Source organism: Oncorhynchus clarkii, chromosome 9 (assembly GCF_045791955.1).
Source record: "Oncorhynchus clarkii lewisi isolate Uvic-CL-2024 chromosome 9, UVic_Ocla_1.0, whole genome shotgun sequence".
In the NCBI taxonomy this organism is placed as follows: domain Eukaryota; kingdom Metazoa; phylum Chordata; class Actinopteri; order Salmoniformes; family Salmonidae; genus Oncorhynchus; species Oncorhynchus clarkii.
In genome coordinates, this window is record NC_092155.1 from 50,342,837 (window position 1) to 50,364,931 (window position 22,095).

At 42.5% G+C, this 22,095-nt stretch overlaps 1 protein-coding gene across 1 annotated transcript in view; it reads right to left on the reverse strand.

Moving 5' to 3' along the window:
- LOC139416479 (partitioning defective 6 homolog beta-like) overlaps nucleotides 1-22,095 on the reverse strand; it is a 39,312-nt gene that overhangs the window by 14,895 nt on the left and 2,322 nt on the right. Inside the window, exon 2 of the mRNA XM_071165113.1 lies at nucleotides 19,799-20,021. Within this exon, the coding sequence (XP_071021214.1) occupies nucleotides 19,799-20,021 (223 nt within the window). The remainder of the gene's footprint in view (nucleotides 1-19,798; nucleotides 20,022-22,095) is intronic.

Here is a 22,095-nt window from a genome sequence, read left to right on the forward strand (position 1 = left end):
GCCTGTAAATTGTTTAACTTGGGTCAAACGTTTCAGGTAGCCTTCCACAAGCTTCCCACAATAAGTTGGGTGAATTTTGGCCCATTCCTCCTGCCAGAGCTGGTGTAACCGAGTCATGTTTGTAGGCCTCCTTGCTCGCACACTCTTTTTCAGTTCTGCCCACAAATGTACTATGGGATTGAGGTCATGGCTTTGTGATGGCCACTTTGTTGTCCGTAAGCCATTTTGCCGCAACTTTGGAAGTATGCTTGGGGTCATTGTCCATTTGGAAGACTCATTTGCAACCAAGCTTTAACTTCCTGACTGCTGTATTGAAATGTTGCTTCAATACATCTACATAATTGACATTACTCAAGATGCCATCTATTTTGTGAAGTGCACCAGTCCCTCCTGCAGCAAAGCACCCCCACAACATGCTGCTGCCACCCCAGTGCTTCACGGTTGGGATGGTGTTCTTTGGCTTGCAAGCCTCCCGCTTTTTCCTCCAAACATAACGATGGTCATTATGGCTAAACAGTTCTATTTTTGTTTCATTAGACCAGAGGACATTTCTCCAAAAAGTACGATCTTTGTCCCCATGTGCAGTTGAAAACTGTAGTCTGGCTTTTTTAAAAGGTGGTTTTGGAGCAGTGGCTTCTTCCTTGCTGAGCGGCCTTTCAGGTTATGTCGATATATGACTCACTTTACTGTGGATAGAGACTTTTGTGCACCTTTCTTCTAGCATCTTCACAAGGTCCTTTGCTGTTGTTCTGGGATTGATTTGCACTTTTTGCACCAAAGTACATTCATCTCTAGGAGACAGAACGGGTCTTCTTCCTGGGCTGTATGGCGGCTGCGTGGTCCCATGGTGTTTGTACAGATGAACGTGGTACCGTCAGGCGTTTAGAAATTGCTCCCAAGGATGAACCAGACTTGTGAAGGTCTACAGTGCCTTGCGAAAGTATTCGGCCCCCTTGAACTTTGCGACATTTCAGGCTTCAAACATAAAGATATAAAACTGTATTTTTTTGTGAAGAATCAACAACAAGTGGGACACAATCATGAAGTGGAACGACATTTATTGGATATTTCAAACTTTTTTAACAAATCAAAAACTGAAAAATTGGGCGTGCAAAATTATTCAGCCCCTTTACTTTCAGTGCAGCAAATTCTCTCCAGAAGTTCAGTGAGGATCTCTGAATGATCCAATGTTGACCTAAATGACTAATGATGATAAATACAATCCACCTGTGTGTAATCAAGTCTCCGTATAAATACACCTGCACTGTGATAGTCTCAGAGGTCCGTTAAAAGCGCAGAGAGCATCATGAAGAACAAGGAACACACCAGGCAGGTCCGAGATACTGTTGTGAAGAAGTTTAAAGCCGGATTTGGATACAAAAAGATTTCCCAAGCTTTAAACATCCCAAGGAGCACTGTGCAAGCGATAATATTGAAATGGAAGGAGTATCAGACCACTGCAAATCTACCAAGACCTGGCCGTCCCTCTAAACTTTCAGCTCATACAAGGAGAAGACTGATCAGAGATGCAGCCAAGAGGCCCATGATCACTCTGGATGAACTGCAAAGATCTACAGCTGAGGTGGGAGACTCTGTCCATAGGACAACAATCAGTCGTATATTGCACAAATCTGGCCTTTATGGAAGAGTGGCAAGAAGAAAGCCATTTCTTAAAGATATCCATAAAAAGTGTTGTTTAAAGTTTGCCACAAGCCACCTGGGAGACACACCAAACATGTGGAAGAAGGTGCTCTGGTCAGATGAAACCAAAATTGAACTTTTTGGCAACAATGTAAAACGTTATGTTTGGCGTAAAAGCAACACAGCTCATCACCCTGAACACACCATACCCACTGTCAAACATGGTGGTGGCAGCATCATGGTTTGGGCCTGCTTTTCTTCAGCAGGGACAGGGAAGATGGTTAAAATTGATGGGAAGATGGATGGAGCCAAATACAGGACCATTCTGGAAGAAAACCTGATGGAGTCTGCAAAAGACCTGAGACTGGGACGGAGATTTGTCTTCCAACAAGACAATGATCCAAAACATAAAGCAAAATCTACAATGGAATGGTTCAAAAATAAACATATCCAGGTGTTAGAATGGCCAAGTCAAAGTCCAGACCTGAATCCAATCGAGAATCTGTGGAAAGAACTGAAAACTGCTGTTCACAAATGCTCTCCATCCAACCTCACTGAGCTCGAGCTGTTTTGCAAGGAGGAATGGGAAAAAAAAATCAGTCTCTCGATGTGCAAAACTGATTGAGACATACCCCAAGCGACTTACAGCTGTAATCGCAGCAAAAGGTGGCGCTACAAAGTATTAACTTAAGGGGGCTGAATAATTTTGCACGCCCAATTTTTCAGTTTTTGATTTGTTAAAAAAGTTTGAAATATCCAATAAATGTCGTTCCACTTCATGATTGTGTCCCACTTGTTGTTGATTCTTCACAAAAAAATACAGTGTTATTTCTTTATGTTTGAAGCCTGAAATGTGGCAAAAGGTCGCAAAGTTCAAGGGGGCCGAATACTTTCGCAAGGCACTGTACATTATTTTTTTCTGAGGTCTTGGCTGATTTCTTGTGATTTTCCTATGTCAAGCAAAGAGGCACCGAGTTTGAAGGTAGGCCTTGAAATAAATCCACAGGTCCACCTCCAATTGACTCAAATGATGTCAATTAGCCTATCAGAAGCTTCTAAAGCCATGACATTTTCTGGAAATTTCCAAGCCGTTTAAAGGCACAGTCAACTTCGTGTATATAAACTTCTGACCCACTGGAATTGTGATACAGTGAATTCTAAGTATAATAATCTGTCTATCAACAACTGTTGTCCTAACCGACTTGCCAAAACTATAGTTTTTTAACAAGAAATGTGTGGAGTGGTTGAAAACAAGTTTTAATGACTCCAACCTAAGTGTATGTAAACTTCTGACTTCAACTGTATCTGTACACAGAATTGTGTTGTTTTTTCCTCATTTTTTTCCTCATCGTTACAGGAAAATGTCACAGGCACTATCTGATGTGTGGAGACATATCGCTGCAGCTAATGTAGAAGGAAAAGCTGTGTACATTTGAAAATACTGTGCCAAATCATATGTGAAGAATGCAACAAAGATGCAGAATCATCTGGCCAAGTGCATAAAGTTCCCTCAGCGCTCACAACAAGCAACCTGTGACAAAAGTCCCTGTACTTTTATTCGAGATGAAAATGATTTATCAGACACCTTATTGATGGTAACAGCTCATGGTCCTCTTGGAATCAGAAATTATTTTTGACTCAATGGAGGAACGTAGTCATAAATGCTGATGAATGTCTTGCTCAAGCTGTGTATGCAACTGGTTCACCTCTGATGCTCACAGGCAATGTGTATTGGAAGAGATTTCTGAATGTTCTTCGCACAGCATACACCCCTCCAACCAGACATGCTTGATCTACTCATTTGCTGGATGCAGAGTTCAAGTGAAGGACAAGCAAATCATAGAGACAGCAGACTGTATTGCAATCATCTCTGATGGGTGGTCGAATGGTCGTGGGAATCATCTCCACCTCTCTACCAGTATTCGACAAGAGCACAGACACAAGGGACCACAGACACACCAGTCTCTACATTGAAGATGAGCTGAAGGCAATCATCAATGACCTTGGACCACAGAAGGTATTTGCACTGGTGACAGACAACACTGCGAACATGAAGGCTGCTTGGTCTATTGGCTATGCCGCTCATGTATTGAATCTGCTCCTCAAGGACATCTTGGCAATGAAAATAATGGATACACTCTATAAGAGAGCCAAGGAAATGGTTAGGTATGTGAAGGGTCATCAAGCTATAGCAGCAATCTACCTCACAAAGCAAAGTGAGAAGAATAAGAGCACCACATTGAAGCTGCCCAGAAACACCTGTCGGGGTGATGTTGTCATCATGTTTGACCGTCTCCTGGAGGGGAAGGAGTCTTTCCAAGAAATGGCCATATCACGGTCTCTCGATATGGACAGCCCCATCAAGAGGATCCTCCTGGATGATGTATTTTGGGAGAGTGTGGTAAGCAGCCGGAAACTCCTGAAACCTATAGCAGTAGCCATTGCACGGATTGAGGGAGACAATGCCATCCTGTCTGATGTTCAGACTCTGCTTGCAGATGTAAGAGAAGAAATCTGTATAGCCCTGCCCACTTCACTGTTGCTCCAAGCAGAGGAAACTGCAGTTCTGAAATGCATCAAAAAGCGTGAAGACCCATACATACTGCAGCGTACGTTGGACCCAAAGTATGCTGGCAAGAGCATCCTGTCTAGTGCAGAGATCAACAAGGCCTATGGTGTCATCACTACCGTGTCTTGCCACCTTGGTCTGGATGAGGGCAAGGTTCTTAGCACTTCCAAGCAAGGGCTTTGGGATGGAGATGCAATATGGCAGTCGTGCCAACATATCTCATCAGCCACCTGGTGGAAGGAACTTGTAGAGCTGAGGCTCATTCCCCTGTTGCCTCCATCATCCTCCAAATCCCACCAACATCAGCCACCTCAGCGCAACTGGTCCTTGTTTGGGAACACACACACCAAAGCATGCAACAGGCTGACCAAGACAAGGGTTGAAAAATTGGTGGCCATCCGGGCAAATTTGAGTTTTTTAAGCCTGACGAGGCATCCTCAACAAGGTTGGAAAGTGACAGTGGAGATGAGGCCTGATGAGGCCTGATGTTTAAGAGGTGGACATTGAGGAGGTCCAGGGAGAAGACATGGAAGTCTGAGAGGAAGACAACCAAAGCTTTAGTTTCTAGACTATCATTTTACACATGTATGTTGAAAACGTTGTTGCGAGATGCAATGGATCAGTGGGGATCATTCAATATTCCCTTTCTTTTGTTGTTCAGTGAGGGTCTGACCTGTGTCTATGTGTCCTCAACTTGCAGTGGTTGCTATGAGTCAGAATGCACGTCCGCATTTGATATTTTTTTCCCTACCCTCACTCTGTTTGTTAGATATTAAGACCCATTGATTGCTTGATAGCAAACGTCCTGGACATTTGATTGCATCTTAGTAGCAGGCTAACAGGAGACAGCAGCAGTCAATGATCAGACCGAATAAGAGAAGTGAAAGTGATTGGGTGAATTTATGAAATAAGTGGACAGAGAAATACAGCTTCACTTTCCAATCAGAGAAGCAAGATACAGCCCGCCCATCTCTTTACAGACAGGCAAACTAGCCAGTTGAGTTTAGACCACGTAGCACCTCACTTGACTGACGTGCAAATTTTATTTTATTTAAACTTGTCAAGTCAAGAAATATGCATTCCGATCACGGATTTGAAAAAAAAAAAAGTTGGATCATAATCGTATCCAGAATATTGCCCATATCCGTTACAATACTAGTTTTGTCGGCACACCTCTAACAATAACACACCCAGCATTGGCCAAAAGTTCAAGCAATTTATCACTCATCAACTGTTTACACTAGGAATTTCTTCAGTAGTGGTGGCAGAGTTCTTCTTGGGGCATACTTCTGACTCAGCCTCTCCCAGTCTCTCCCTGCCTCTCACAGTCTCTCCTTCTCCCTCCGTCCCTTACATCCACACTGGCTTGGTTCTCTCTATCCTGCCTCTCTCGGTTGTCTGACTGACTTCTGCTGGTGATGCTGGACCATGCCTGTGCTGTATTTCAGTTTCCTGCTGCAGCCTGCTACACGCAGCCTCCATGGCGAGAGGGGTGAGGACAGAGGGGAAGGAGGAGCAGGCACATGGGCTAGTGTGGCTCAGAACACATTTCTCTCTCTCACACCACATCTCTCGGTCTGATCCTCCTTGGGTTCATCAAAGACAGGGAGCTCGGCTGTCACTTTAATCTAGGCTCTGAAGAGGAAATGTTAGTGTATAGTCAGATATACATTGCATAGGGCATTGTCTGTAACTAGAGCTGGGCAATAGAGACAAATTCCCCTGTCACATCATGGATAACAATAGGACCGTGTAAATTAGCATTTATGCATATGAATAAGCCTTAATTATATTGGACATGTTCGGGTGGCACAACAACAGGCTCCATTTGAGATATTAGCAGCCAAATGAGTGTTACCCTGGGAGGCTGTAGTATGTGGAGAAGCCGTGTAAATATCAAGGAATTATGAAATCCAAAGATATGAATGTTGGAGATATGCCTATTGTGATCAGGATAACACCCAGCCCTACAAACAGATAGTGTCCGTTTGGAGGAAATCTACCTTCTCTAAATGCTGGTACAGTACTACAATACATAAAAGCACTGCCCTTTGACCAACATGGCAAACAATACCACCTGTACTTTCCCGCCAATTCAGTCCCTCATCCCTTGCGTCATTTTGTTTATCTTTCTCTCCCCCCGTCATCTCCCTCTCCACTGTCCCGCAGTAGTTAGTACTTGTTCCCTCCCTCCCTAGCGGGGTGGTCCAGCTAACTCCTGTCCCATGGCTCCACTCTTGTGTACGGTACGCTGTCCTGTTCAATCTGCCCAGCAGTGGTGATCAGAGGCTAGCCACATTCCACTCAATGAAGCCCCCTCCTCTTCCAGCTCCCCATCCCCCATCTAAGGCCTCACTCTGCCTCCATCCACACTGCATTCTTCACTCACTTGTTCACTGCTCTTCTTTTTGATCTCTCATTACTTTTCTCTGTCTCCATGCTCTGCCTACTCTGTCACCCTTAAACTCAGTTATCATGCTTCATTGATTGCTTTACTGTGTGGGTAGACTATCATGTACGCAAACACTATGTAGTGTTGTTCTGAGTCATAGTTAATTACTTTGCCAGTCATTGCTCGAGCAGCACAGTAATTCCACTTGCCCTCATAAAAACCCTTGTGCTTTTTATAATTGAAACTATGGCAATGATGACATCAGTTGAACAAAACACACCCATCTTCCCTGAGTAACTGGGTTCCATCAGTATGGAAACCTGGACAGTCTCATGCTGTGAGGACAGGACAGAAGGTGAAGCGAGGGTGGAGTGTTCTGCTCTGTATGACAGACACAGATAAACAATGAATTCTATTACAACAACCCTGTGTTCCACTTGTCTGACAAACCCATTCCAGTGACAACTCATACCAAAGCTTACCTACTGTATTTGAGAGTGGTGTCCCCTACAGAGGTCTGCATTTATTAATGATAATGATGGTGGAGGTAACCACACTGAGGCCAGGAGGTTCAAACAGTTGTGGTCACTGGTGGACACACATTGGGCTCTATATTAACAAACTTAACTCAATGGTACATTTTAGTGCAGGTAATAGCGCTAAAGGTCACACTACAATATTTTAGCAATTTTTTACAGTGGGAATTATGGGTGCAATAGCTGGCGGTGGTGTGATAGTGATGTGTTTCGACTAATAAATAAGTTGTAGGTGGGATGAGGGCTTGACCATTCACATGGCTTTATGCATTGCATTTCTACAGAAATAAATAAATAAATAAATACTACTAGGTTCCCCTTAAATGTATTGTAGGCGGTGTGCGAGGCACGTTCGCAGTAAGCAAGATATCAATGGTGGATGGGCTATGGCATTATAGGACTGAATCATTTGAATATGTTTGTAGGACCTTTGCTAACTGGACAAGAGGCGCTTTGGAAATTGGTATGGATAAGCTACAAGCAAAATGGAGTATGCAGGTAGGGCCTATGAATTGTGAATAATGCAAAAGCCTCAGAAGAAGACATTTGAGAAACCTTTTATGGATAGGCTACTTGGCTAATACATGGCCTGGATAAGCAAGACGCCCGACGCATTGCTGTTGAACCAGCTTTCAAGTAGGGGTAACCTACTGAGTGCTTGGTTTTTAATCTAATGAAAAGGAAAACAAGCAATTGTTAAAGGAAAATAACTTCAATGTTTCTAAATACCAGGGTCACCTGCATCATCTCATCTCTCATTCCATGATGTGCATGTAGCCTGCATGAAGGGGGTTTTACACACATCCAAAATAACAGGAACTGGCTAAAATAATGTACATAGATAAAAAGGGGATGTCTGCTCACTGTTTTGCTGCTCCCAAACTTGATCTTTTCATAAAGCTTTGGTGATTAAGATATATTTCAAAGCGGTCTCACGAGCCAACCCTTTTCTTGACAATCATGGGTACATGGCAAATGCATTGCAAGTTGTTGGGATGAGTCTTGTCCTTGATGCAAAACATAGCGATTTCTACTAGCTGGGCTTAGCTGCAAAGTCAAAATTCTCTATATTGTAAAAATGTATGAAAACAAGTGGGTTTTTTTGGTCTTAATTTTAAGGTTTAAAAAGTTAGGGTTAGGCATTAGGGTTAGCAATATGGTTAAGGGTAGATTTAAAATCAGATTTTATGACAGTAGCTGTGCAAGCTAGTGACCACTCTGCAGAGCCTCCTCCAGAACAAGATTAATGATGAAAAACTCTAACCTGCGGGCAAGACCAAAAAAAAAAAAAAAGCCTTCATTGAGGGGAGGGAACGCAATGCTTTGTTTTTAATCAACAACAAAAAGCAAAAAATTATAATATTGCTCCATGAGTACACAGGCACTATGCATCACAGCTGGTTGGTAGAGGTGTGAAGGTTTAAACACAATTGGGATCGTTAACGTTAAGTTACTGCTTTACTGAAGTTGAGACTTTGCAAGCCGTCTTTCGGATGGGACGTTAAACGGGCATCCCGAGTCTGTGGTCACTAAAGATCACGTGGCACTTACTATAAGAGTAGGTGTGTTAAAACCTTTTACGACTAGGGGGCAGTATTTTAATTTTTTGATAAAAAACGTTCCCGTTTTAAACAAGATATTTTGTCACGAAAAGATGCTCGACTATGCATATAATTGACAGCTTTGGATAGAAAACACTGACGTTTCCAAAACTACAAAGATATTGTCTGAGTGCAACAGAACTGATGTTACAGGCGAAACCCAGATAAAAATCCAATCAGGAAGTGCCGCATTTTTTGAAACCGCCTCATGCCAATGACTCCTTATATGGCTGTGAATGAGCTACGAATGAGCTTACGTTTTCTACGTATTCCCCAAGGTGTCTACAGCATTGTGACGTCTTTTTACGCATTTATGTTGAAGAATAGCCGTAAGGGACCACATTTAGCAAGTGGTCACATGATGTCTCCCGCAGAAAATCTTGCGTAAAATACTGAGGTAGCCATTTTTCCAAACGCTTCTTATGAGAAACCAATTGCCTCGACGGATATATTATCGAATATATATGTTAAAAACACCTTGAGGATGAATCCTAAACAACGTTTGCCGTGTTTCTGTCGATATTATGGAGTTAATTTTGAAAAGAGTTTGGCGTTGTAATGGTAGCATTTTCCGGTCGAATTCTCAGCCAAGCATGATGAACAAACGGGAGCTATTTCGCCTACAAAAATAATATTTTGGGAAAAAAGGAACATTTGCTATCTAACTGGGAGTCTCCTGAGTGAAAGCATCCGAAGTTCTTCAAAGGTAAATTATTTAATTTGGTTGCTTTTCTTATTTTCGTGAAAATGTTACCTGCTGCCAGCAGAGCTAGCATAGCATTATGCCATGATAAACTTACACAAATGCTTGTCTAGCGTTGGCTGTAACGCATATTTTGAAAATCTGAGATGACAGTGTTGTTAACAAAAGGCTAAGCTTGTGTTTGGATATATTTATTTCATTTGCGATTTTCATGAATAGGAAAAGTTACTAGGGGTATTTATGTCCGCTGCGTTATGCTAATTCGTTTGAGGCTATGATTACGCTCCCGGATCCGGGTTTGAGAGTCACAAGTTAACCCCGGTGTCCTGAATAATTCTCAAATCTGGCCTTCATAACATCATTGCCGCATAATCATCCCCAGGTTCCAATTGGATCATTCATCCCCCCTCCTCTCCCCCTAACCTTTCCCCAGGTCAAAGCTATCAATATGAATGTGTTCTCAGTCAACTTACCTGGTAAAATAAGGATTAAATTACATAATTTTTTTTTTTTTATCAAGGAATTGTGAACTGCAGCATTCCATTGCGAAATACAGCTTTTGATTGGCGACACATAGGACTAGTGCATGGATCTGACTCCATCTGCCTGGTGGCAGACATGCCTATACTGTGCCCTTCCCCTCTCTCGCTCGCTATGAAAGATACAAGTGTTTGTTTTCTCTGAAGTACGGCAACTAATCAGTCTCCTCCGTTCAAAAAAAATACTGAATCTTAGGAATTGATTCATAGTGGAAGATGTGTTTTCTTTCTACTAAAATGTCTTGGTATGTCAGTATTCAACAAACTTTAAAAAACTATTTTTTTAGGATAGAGTGGTCTGTGCACAGGCAGCTTGAGATTACTTGATTAAGTGTTCTGGTCGTCAGTACCACTTCAAAAGCGGCATTCCTTTACAGACAAGTAAAATGCCTGTTCAATGGCGCTTCAAATCTATCTCCAGAGAAGGTCTGTTTAACGGAAAACCAATGCTTTTTTTTGCTATTTAAATGTTATGCAACACTGTTCATTTGTCACATCCCTACTGGATAGGCACCACTTCCGCTGTCAAAATCCATGCCATAACCAACAGCGTTGCCGCTAAATTTCCCCATTCGCACTGAATGAAGTTGTCACTTTTGCGCTCGTTTTTAAGGACACACCTCAAATATTGCCACCCCTCCCACCTCAGCACAAGCGAATTGATGTTAGACAGGTAAATTGCAGAATCTTACGAAAGGGGTGGAAAATACCAGAGTGCTAGTTTCTGCATGACTGAAATCGGCAACTGGCGTACGTTTGACACTTGCGCCGCTCTAGCGCCAGCCAAGAAGAGCATATTATCTAAATAGTGTTTAAGTGATGAACAGAGGAGTACAGCTCTCTTTCTCTGGCTGACCACCATAAAAACACTGTTACACTGACCTCAGCAAAAACAGTGTACCTGTATGACATGGCGACGGTAGGGGAAGGCACACTGCTCTCCTGCTGGTCTCGCTCAGTAAAAAGAAAACAATAGGAGTCTATGTCAGAACATACTGCACTGAGAACAAATAAAGCAGCTTCACAACTGACCACATTAACTCCAACCAATTTGTCGTGCAGGCCGAAGCAACAGTATGTCATTCATAAACATAACCCTTTAACTTCACAAGTGACAGAAGAAAGAAAAAAACGTATACAAACTGTCATTGTTTGTTGTCTGTGTGGGTATTTCCTCAGCAGGCTTTGCAGCTCCCATCATCCCTAAACAATACCCAGGGCCATTAATACAATGGTGCACAGGTCTCTTCAGGGCTACCATGGCAACAGGTAAACAGGCATGGGACTGGTTGCACTACAGCCGTCCAGACATTGTGTAAGATTCAGGGCTGGGATTTGCCAGGGACCTCACGATACAATATTATTACGATACTTAGGTACCGATACGATATGTATTGCGATTATCACTATTCTATGTGTATTGCGATTTGATACTGTGATTTGATGTTCCAACATATTGCTCACCATATGTCTGCTGCAGAGGGACAAGAGAGTTTTGATCAGTCATGGAAATAAAAGTGCTGAAAACATGTTGGCTCACCATATAAAAAGATGGAGAACAAGCTACAGTATGAATGAAAAACTGTAGTTTTGGTGCAAGTACAACCAAAAGGCACAAATTATTGCTATATTCTCAAAACAATACATTGTCAGAAATTAAATCCCGATAGATAACTACATTTTTTCCACCATTTCTAGTAAGTGTTTTTTTCTTCTTCTATGTGTCTTTATATTAGGATCCTCATTATGTACCAGAAATCCACAAAAGGACAGCAAAACAAGAAGTTCACCTTCATGGGGACATTTCCCAGGTCTCCCACAAGGACAAAGACTTAGGTTAAGGGTTTACACTTAGGTTTAGGAATAATAGGATTTTGATTGGAAAACATGTGAGTGAAAGAGAGAATCACTAGGTAATTAATCATTAATAGCTTTACATACTGAAATCAATCATTTGGACACAAACTCAAATAGGCCTAAAGAAGGACACTGCCCAAGAATATATCATGTCCAAAAAGTTAACAACCCCCACATCTGAAGCCCACAAACGGCACGTGGACATACAAAGAACATCTTTCATTCAGATTATTTGAATACCCTGCAAATTTAAAATGTGTGTTGCCAATACATTAACTCCACACATATTCCACAGAATCCCCATCAACATGTACAATATTCCACATAGCTCATCAAAACATCAATACAACGACAACTTTATTCTTAATCTGGATTTAAAGAAAAAAAGTCTGCCACTTGCTTAAAAAAAGTCTAGTTTACTTCCACAATGTCAAGGTCAGCCATGGCTGGAGGGAAAACATTCTGGCTAAACACATACAGCTCTTTTATAAACCCCATGAGTTCTTCTCAAACAAACTTACAGCCTAGAAAGAAGTCCCAAACTGCAGAGGGGGAGTAAAGACAGCAACAGGCAGCCAAAGAGCACAACCTGCTCTTTACATCCTAACACAGACTGAGCCCAGAGAAAGAGACAACGCTGATACAGCCATCGTCATTTGATATTAAGAACCCTACCATCATTTAGCCTAGCAGTCCAGAAACCATTAGTAAAAGACAATACATAGACCCACGTCCATACAACTTCCGATGGCCATGCAGTAGTGTTGAGTATTAAGTGACATTTTTAAAACAACAAATTGACCAATATAGTTAAATTATTTGAATTCCATTTCGTTCAGCTCAATGACAAATTTCCCTAAAGATTCATCAGATCAATTCCAAACTGTGCGATGTAACCGTGCCAACAGGCCAAAATTCTACGTAGTTTAAGGGCAGAAAATGTGATAATTAACGACAACGGCCATAATCCATTGCGTGCCTACTTATCCAGTCTGTGTTTCTTTCACTCCTGCTATGTTAGGTTAGTGTGGGGCAGACATGGAAAGGGAGAGAAGAGACAAAAGAATGTGTGATCGACAGGGATGAAGAACAGTTGCTTCGCGAGGCATCTCTACCTGTAAATACACGATCTAAGCGATTCATAGTAGGTATTCAGCAGTCATGCCTTATTTACTTTGAAGAACTAGTAAAATAGTGATTTTGTCAGACAGCATAGGCAGCAGATCTATAGAGATGAGATAATGACTCCAGGTCAAATAAAACAAATACAACTAAAATATTTTATTAAAGGAATAAATAATGGTTAATAAGTGATAAGCTGGGAATTGTATTAATTGTTTTATTCTGTGTTACAGCATTTAACCCACGTTAAATGTAAAAACATTCAAATAATAAAAAGCACTAACCGCTCAGCACTACTAGGCAGTCAGAATGAACTGCTTCCTACACTCTTGGGTAAAGGCGGTGGGCAAAGATTTCAAGAGTGTGTGTGCGTGTGTTTGAGGGGTGAGTTGCTGCAGCCAAAGACGTTAGTGTCTAGCATGTAATTGAAACACAGGGCCCACACAGCGTGACACAGCGACCCCTGTAATCCCCTCTTGACAAAGACGCTTAGCATCTATAGGTCATATGGCACATCGAGACAGCTTAGACTCACCCCCCACAGCCCCAGTCTCTCTGGATTGACCAGATTGCACTGAACACTCAATTATGACAAAAAGGACTAAAGACGGAGTTCAACACCCATACTAAAAACAGCAATTATCACATTGAAAAACTTACTGAATGGACACACATACAACTAGGCCTAATTCATTGTTCAACGACTATCAAAATGTACAAAATGCTATAGTACCATAGTGAGACAGTAGGCTAAATTAGGGCTGGGCAGTATTCCGTATTTTACTATATAAATGGTGTTGATGCACATACCAGTTTGGGTTTTTACTTTATCTTCTATAAACCATTTCAAATGTTAGGCTTGTTAAACACTACTTGAGCCGTCTCGCTCTCACCAAGCCTGCCCCATCATTCAAGGAGCACAGTTGTTGTTCTTGCTCGACCCCAAGGGGCCAGGATCTTATCAAATCCAGCCTTCACAGCCAAAGATATGAAAATGTTATATTCATCTAATGTCGGCCATGTTTTTGGATGACGTGATGTTGTTGCTGCTCTCACTGCTCCCTGTGCGCAATGAGTGCTAGTGAGCATGCAATGTTGGTCCGTATAAACCAGATGCAACCCGGATGTAGACGGCCCATGAATTGGTATTTGCGAACATCAGTAGATGACCTTAAACAGTCAGATATTTTGGACGCAGTCTCCAGTTCTTATTATACCTCAGTGGCTGGACCACGAGATCATTGGCTGATCGTTCCCTTTTCAGTCTGCATGATAAATGCAGCAGATGCAACAATATGTTGATGAAGTGGAGAAATTAAAAAATTCAAAATGCCAGACGGGCTCCTTTTTATAACTTGATCACTATTAATAATTTGAGTGCTCTTCTCGACCATTGATGTCCTGATCAAATCCTACCCCTGCAAACCTGTGTGAACTTTCCTCCACATCTAAATGTGATGAGTTTGCGGCATATTTCAGAGATAAGATAACCAACATTAGGCTGGGTATCAGTCAAGCAAGAACTGATGAGAAGTTTGATGATATGTGCCCGAGCCTACCACACAAAGGCACTATGGATTTATTTTCGCTGATTGACACAGACATGCTCAGGAAAGAGATATCACAACTTAAGCCTTCTACCTGCCTTATTGATCCTATCCCCTCCACCTACTTCAAAAGTTTTTAATTGCATATCTGAAGAAGTGCAAGCCACTGTTACATCACTCTCTGTTCTCAGGCACTTTCCCCACTGCACTAAAAATGGTGAAACCCCTTCTGAAGAAAAGTAATTTAGATTCTTCAGCTCTTAGCAATTTGACAATCTCCAACCTTCCATTCTTAAGCAAAATTGATGTTCAAATAGCTAAAATATTTAAGTGCCAAGTGTATTTAAAAAAATATATATATGGTTTTCGTGCCCACCACAGCACAAAGACAGCCTTAGTTAAAGTGGTAAATTACTTTATAGCCAACACAGATGCCATACAGCTCTTTGTCCTCGTACTCTTAGATTTAAGTGCTGCATTTGACACGGTTGACCATGATGTTCTTCTGGACAGACTGGAGAGGTGGGTTGGCCTCTCCGGTCTAGTTCTAAATTGGTTTAGGACCTATTTAACAGGGTGAGAGTTTGTCAACCTTGGTGAACATAATTCACAGAAAATACATATCACATAAGGTGTTCCACAAGGTTCGACTTCAGGTCCGGTACAGTTCAGTTTACATATGTTACCCCTTTGACAGCATTATTGGAAAGCACAGCATTGAATTTCCCTGATTTTAGCTCCACAGATAAATTCTTATACTAGTGATTTAAATACATGGATGGCTCACAACTTCCGTCAGCTAAATCAAGACGAGACCAAGGTACTTATTGTTGGAGCCAAAGCCGAGAGAGAATCTAGACGCACACATCTGAATTCACAGGCAATAAAAACAAGACACGAGGTAAAAAAAACCTAGGTGTAATTTTAGATTCTGAACAAAATTTGGGATCACACATTAGGAATGTGACCAAAATAACTTCTTACCAACTGAGGAACATTGCCACGGTTTGGCCGTTTCTCTCTCAGGCTGATACAGAGAGACTCATCCATGCTTTTATTACAAGCAGGCTTGACTACTGTAAGGCTCTCCTGTCTGGTCTACCCAAGAAAGCCATTGATCAACTGCAAACCATACAGAATGCTGGACCAAGGGTACTGACCAAGACCAGGAGATCACATCACACCGGTTTTAAGTTCTCTGCACTGGCTGACGGAGTCGTAGAATTAATTTTAAGATTCTTCTATTGGTTGTTAAATCAATCCAGGATTGTGCACCCCTATACATGTCAGACATGCTTTCAAGTAAGTCCCTCAGCTCCTCTGGCATTGGCCTTTTAACCATCCCAAAGCCTAGGCCCAAGAAGCATGGAGGCAGCCTTTGAGCTACTATGCACCCAGCCTCTGGAAAAGCCTGCCAGAGAACTTGGGGGCTGAAACTGTTGACCTTTTTTTTTTGTATTATTAAAGAGAGAACTTCAAACATCTTTAGCTTTGCTTTTCCTTAGGGTGATTTTTAAATTGTTCAGTTCGTGTCATTTAGATTTTTTTTATCTTATGTTTGTTGTGTAGTAAATATTTCAGCTTTTATTTTCAGTTTCTTCATGGAAAGCACATTACGTTGCATTCCATGTCTGATATGTGCTGTATAAATAAAGCTCGATTTGATGACAACGATGCTGCTTTCCACTTCGCTTCTTAATATAAATCCACACACATTCTATATTTACACTATTAGTTTTTGTATCTTACAGTCTGCAAACAGCTAGTTTGTATTTTCTTAGCAAGTTGTGGCTAAAATAAATCATATCAACGGCTAATGCTAACCGGTAGTTAGCTTGCTAGCCAGTCAGCTAGCTAATAAATGTACTGAGTCCGAGCAAATGTAGCTAGCTAATTCATCCTGATACCAGTGCTGGTGTAGGTCTAAATCAGCATGTTGTTTGGGCAACAGTATCAGAGAGGAATAAGAATAAGCGAAGCATGAATGTGTTAGCTACATGAAGTAAGAGAAAACATTTGTTTTGTCTAAAAGGGTACAGCTTGTCAAAATTGACTTTTTGTAGCAGGTTGAGGAAAAGTTAAGCAGGTTATGATAATTAACATGGAAGGTTAGGATAATTAAGTTAAGGTTAGAAAAAGGGTTAGCTAAAATGCAACAAAAAAAGCACAGAGATTTAGGAGATGGACGTAAGACTGTGGCATTACACACATGGAATCTAACAATGGAGTCGGAGAAGGAGGCTGACCGATTGTGTTTTTTTGTTTGTTTTTAACTTATTTATTACATTTGTTACATAATGTTTCCTCTACCGTCTCTTATGACCGAAAATAACTTCTGGACAACAGGACTGCAACTACTCACCACGGACTGGCAGAATCCTTGTTTTCCCTTTAATGAGTCTGACGAGCTCAACGCGAATGATATACTGCTTTCTCGGGAACAGGCCCAGATCCCCGTGATTTGCATGAAGAGTCGGCGGAGAAAAAAGGGGCCAGAGGGCGGGCAGCCTTCTGAAAATTCGTAGGCGATCGACTAAACCCTCACTTCCTTCCATTCTGCTAGCAAACGAGCAATCTTTGGAGAATAAAATCGACCTACGTGCAAGATTAAACTACCAACGGGACATTCAAAACTGTAATATATATCTATCTTATGCTTCACTGAGTAGTGGCTGAAAGACGACACTATCAACATACAGCTGGCAGGTTTTACGCTGTACCGGCAGGATAGAACAGTGGCAGCTGGAAAGACAAGGGGCAGCGGAATTGGTATTTTTGTAATTAACAGCTGGTGCACGATATCTAAGGAAGTATTGAGCTATTGCTCACCTGAGGTAGAGTATCTCAAGATAAGCTGTGGAGCACACTATCTACCTAGAGAGTATCTGTATTTTTCATAGCTGTTCACATACCACCACAGACGGAGGCTGGCACTAAGACAGCATTGAATGAGCTGTATTCCGCCATAAGCAAACAAGAAAAGGCTCACCCAGAGGCGCCACTCCTAGTAGCCGGGGACTTTAATGCAGGGAAACTTAAATCCTTAATACCAAATATCTATCAGCATGTTAAAAGTGCAACCAAAGGGGGGGGGAGAATACTCTGGACCACCTTTACTCCACAAACAGATGCATACAAAGCTCCCCCTTGCCCTCCATTTGGCAAATCTGACCATTATTATATCCTCCTGATTCCTGCTTCCAAGCAAAAATTAAAGTAGGAAGCACCAGTGACTATATCAATAAAAAAAGTGGTCAGATGAAGCAGATGCTAAGCTACAGGACTGTTTCGCTAGCACAGACGGAATATGTTCCGGGATTCCTCTGATGGCACTGAGGAGTACACCACATCAGTCATTGGCTTCATCAATAAGTGCATCAATGACGTCGTCCCCACAGTGACCGTATGTACATATCCCAACCAGAAGCCATGGATTACAGGCAACATCCGCACTGAGCTAAGGGCTAGAGCTGCCGTTTTCAGGACTCTAAACCAGACACTTATAAGAAATCCCGCTATGCCATCCAACGAACCATCAAACAGGCACAGCGTCAATACAGGACTAAGATCGAATCGTACTACACCGGCTCTGACGCTCGTCCGATGTGGCAGGGCTTGCAAACTATTACAGACTACAAAGTGAAACACAGCCGAGAGCTGCCTAGTGACACGAGCCAACCAGATAACCTAAACTACTTCTATGCTCGCTGTGAGGCAAATAACACTGAAAAATGCATGAGAGCACCAGCTGTTCCAGAAGACTGTGTGATCCCGCTCTCCGCAGCAGATGTGAGTAAAACCTTTGAACAGGTCAACATTCACAAGGCCTCAGGGCCAGACAGATTACCAGGACGTGTACGGTGAGCATGCGCTGACCAACTGGAAAGTGTCTTCACTGACATTTTCAACCTCTCCGAGTCTGTAATACCAACAAATTTTAAGCAGCCTGTGCCCAAGAACACTAAGGTAACCTGCATAAATAACTGCCAACCCGTAGCACTCACAACTGTAGCAATGAAGTGCTTTGAAAGGCTGGTCATGGCTCACATCAGCACCATTATCCCAGAAACCCCTAGACCCACTCCAATGACAACAGTGATAGACCTTATCACCGACAACAACGAGGCAGCCTATAGGGATGAGGTCAGAGACCTGGCAGTGTGGTGCCAGGACAACAACCTCTCCCTCAATGTGATCAAGACAAAGGAGATGTTTGTGGACTATAGGAAAAAGAGGCCTGAGCACACCCCCATTCTCATCGACGGGGCTGCAGTGGAGCAGATTGAGAGCTTCAAGTTCCTTGGTGTCCACATCACCAACAAACTAGAATGGTCCAAACACACCAAGACAGTCGTGAAGAGGGCACAACAAAGCCTATTCCTCCTCAGGAAACTAAAAAGATTGGCATGGGTCCTCAGATCCTCAAAAGGTTCTATAGCTGCACCATCGAGAGCATCCTGGTTGCATCACTGCCTGGTATGGCAACTGCTCGGCCTCCGACCACAAAGCACTACACAGAGGGTAGTGCGAACGGCCCAGTACATCACTGGGGCCAAGCTTCCTGCCATCCAAGTTGCTTGGTCCAAGAGTCTTCTAAACAGCCTCTACCCCCAAGCCACAAGACTCCTGAACAGGTAATCAAATGGCTACCTAGAATATTTGCATTGCCTGCCCCCCCCCGGCCCGCTGCTACTCTCGGTTATCAGCTATGCATAGTCACTTTAATAACTCAACCTATATATACATATTACCTCAACTAACCAATACCCCCGCACATTGACACTGTACCCCCCTGTATATAGTCTCGCTAATGTTACTTTACTGCTGCTCTTTAATAACTTGTTACTTTTATTTCTTATCCGTATTTTTTTTAAACAGCATTGTTGGTTAGGGGCTCGTAAGTAAGCATTCCACTGTCACCTGTTGTATTCAGCACATGTGACTAATAAAATTAGATTTGAATCTCACATTACAGAGCTTGTTTTTTTTTATATCAAGTAAACAATTCACTACAATCACCATAGAAGAAGTTCAAGTAGCAGTAAAAAGTTACAAAAAAAACATTGAAAAATAATCCTTCCCTCTGCCCCATGATGACCTGCCCCTGGCTCTGTGCGATCCTTCTCTACACGGTATAGCCAGAAGAGGACTGGCCACCCCTCGGAGCCTGGTTCCTTTCTAGGTTTCTTCCTGTGTTCCTACCTTCAAGGCAGTGTTTCGTAGACACTGTGCTCCTGCCCCAGCATTGCTTGCTTTTGGATGTAAAATAAATTTGATTGATCCTTTCTTACCTTTCCTCTGCAGGAAGAGCCGTAGCAGCGGGCTAGCCACAGAGATGGCCTTGTGGTAGTTGTCATTGTTGTTTATTGGCAACAGGTCGCCGTGGACGTCGGCGTAACCCACCAGCAGGTCCACGTTGGGTATCCGGTGCACGTGCTGCAGGAGTCCATAGAACTCATCAAATCTGCCCGGCTTCGACCGGTCCAGGGAGAACCGACGGAATTCGGCCCCAAACTGGGACATATAGGAATGTGAACAGACAGACAGAGACAGACCACAGTTAAAATATTGGATAGGAGTTAGGATAATGACCTTGGTGTTTGTAGAAAAATTTTGCAGCAAACAGTTTTGACAAAGCAGAAAAACATTACACAGTGGTTGGAATAAGTAAAATCTACACTTTACAAAAATATGAGGTCCTGGGCTGGCGTGGTTACATGTGGTCTGCTGTTGTGAGGCCGGTTGGACGCATTATATATAAAAAAAAAAATATCTAAAACGACATGAGGCGGCTTATGGTAGAGAAATTAACATTAAATTCTGGCAACAGCTCTGGTGGACATTCTTGCAGTCAGCATGCCAATTACACTCTCCCTCAAAACTTGAGACATCTGTGGCATTGTGTTGTGACAAAACTGGACATTTTAGAGTGGCCTTTCGTCCCCGCACAACATGTACCTGTTTAATGATCATGCAGTTTAAATTGGCTTCTTCATATGCCACACCCGTCAGGTAGATGGATTATCTTGGTAAAGGAGAAACGCTCACTACTAGGGGTGTACACAAATTTGTGCACAGAATTTGAGAAATAAGCTATTTGTGAGGACGGAACATTTCTGGAATATCTTATTTCAGCTCATGAAACATGGGACCAACACTTTACATGTTGAGTTCATATTTTTGTTCTGTTTCAGTAACATAAAAAAATCCCCAGCAAAATTGGTCAGTTTAATAAGCACGGCTGCATCTCAATGCACCGCATCCGCTTATATTGACCTTTCGCATCTGCGGTGGAAGGTGGCCGAGCTACAGAGGTGTTTGTCAGACCATGAGACATCCCTAAAAAATGGTGGTGTTCTCTCCACGACCACTACAAGTGTCACAGGACTCGTCTAAAGGTAAGTTATACAAACGAATGGTAGTACAGTGCTTCAGAAAGTATTCAGACCACTTCAGTTCTTCCACATTACAGCCTTATTCTAATATTCTTTATTCCCTCGTCAAACTACACACAACACCCGATAATTACAAAGCGAAAACATGTTTAGACATTTTAGCAAATGTAATAAAAATAACACAGAATTACTTTACTTACATAACTATTCAGACCCTTTGCTATGAGACTCGAAATAGAGCTCAGGTGCATCCTGTTTCCATTGATCATCATTGAGATGTTTATTCAACTTGATTGGAGTCCACCTGTGATAAATTAAATTGATTGTCCATGATTTGGAAAGGCACACACCTGTCTATAGAAGGTCTCACAGTTGACCGTGCATGTCAGAGCAAAAACCAAGCCATGAGGTCGAAGGAATTGTCCGTAGAGCTCCGAGACAGGATTATGTCGAGGCATAGATGTGGGAAATGGTACCAAAACATTTCTGCAGCATTGAAGGTCCCTAAGTGGCCTCCATTATTCTTAAATGGAATAAGTTTGGAACCACCAAGGCTCTTCCTAGAGCTGGCTGCCCGGCCAAACTGAGCAATTGGGGGACAAGGGCCTTGGTCAGGGAGGTGAACCCGATGGTCACTGACAGAGCTCCAGAGTTCCTCTATGGTAGTGACCAGACGGAAGCCACTCCTCAGTAAAAATGCACATGCCAGCCCGCTTGGAGTTGGCCAAACGTCACCTAAAGACCATCACCATGAGAAACCAGATTCTCTGGTCTGATGATACCAAGATTGAACTTTTTGGTCTGAATGCCAAGCATCACGTCTGGACAAAACCTGGCACCCATCCTACAGTGAATCACGGTGGTTGCAGCATCATGCTGTGGGGATGTTTTTCAGCGGCAGGGACTGGAAGACCAGTCAGGATCGAGGGAAAGATGCACCTGCTCCAGAGTGCTCAGGACCTCAGACTGGGGTGAAGGTTCACCTTCATCAGGACAACGACCCTAAGTATACAGCCACGACATTGCAGGAGTGGCTTCGGGACAAGTCTCTAAATTTCCTGAATTTTCCAGACTTGAACCCGTTCAAAACATCTCTGGAGAGACCTGAAAAAGCTGTGTAGACGCTCCCCATCAAACCTGACAGAGCTTGAGAGAATCTGTAGAGAGAAATGGGATTAACTCCCCAAGTACAG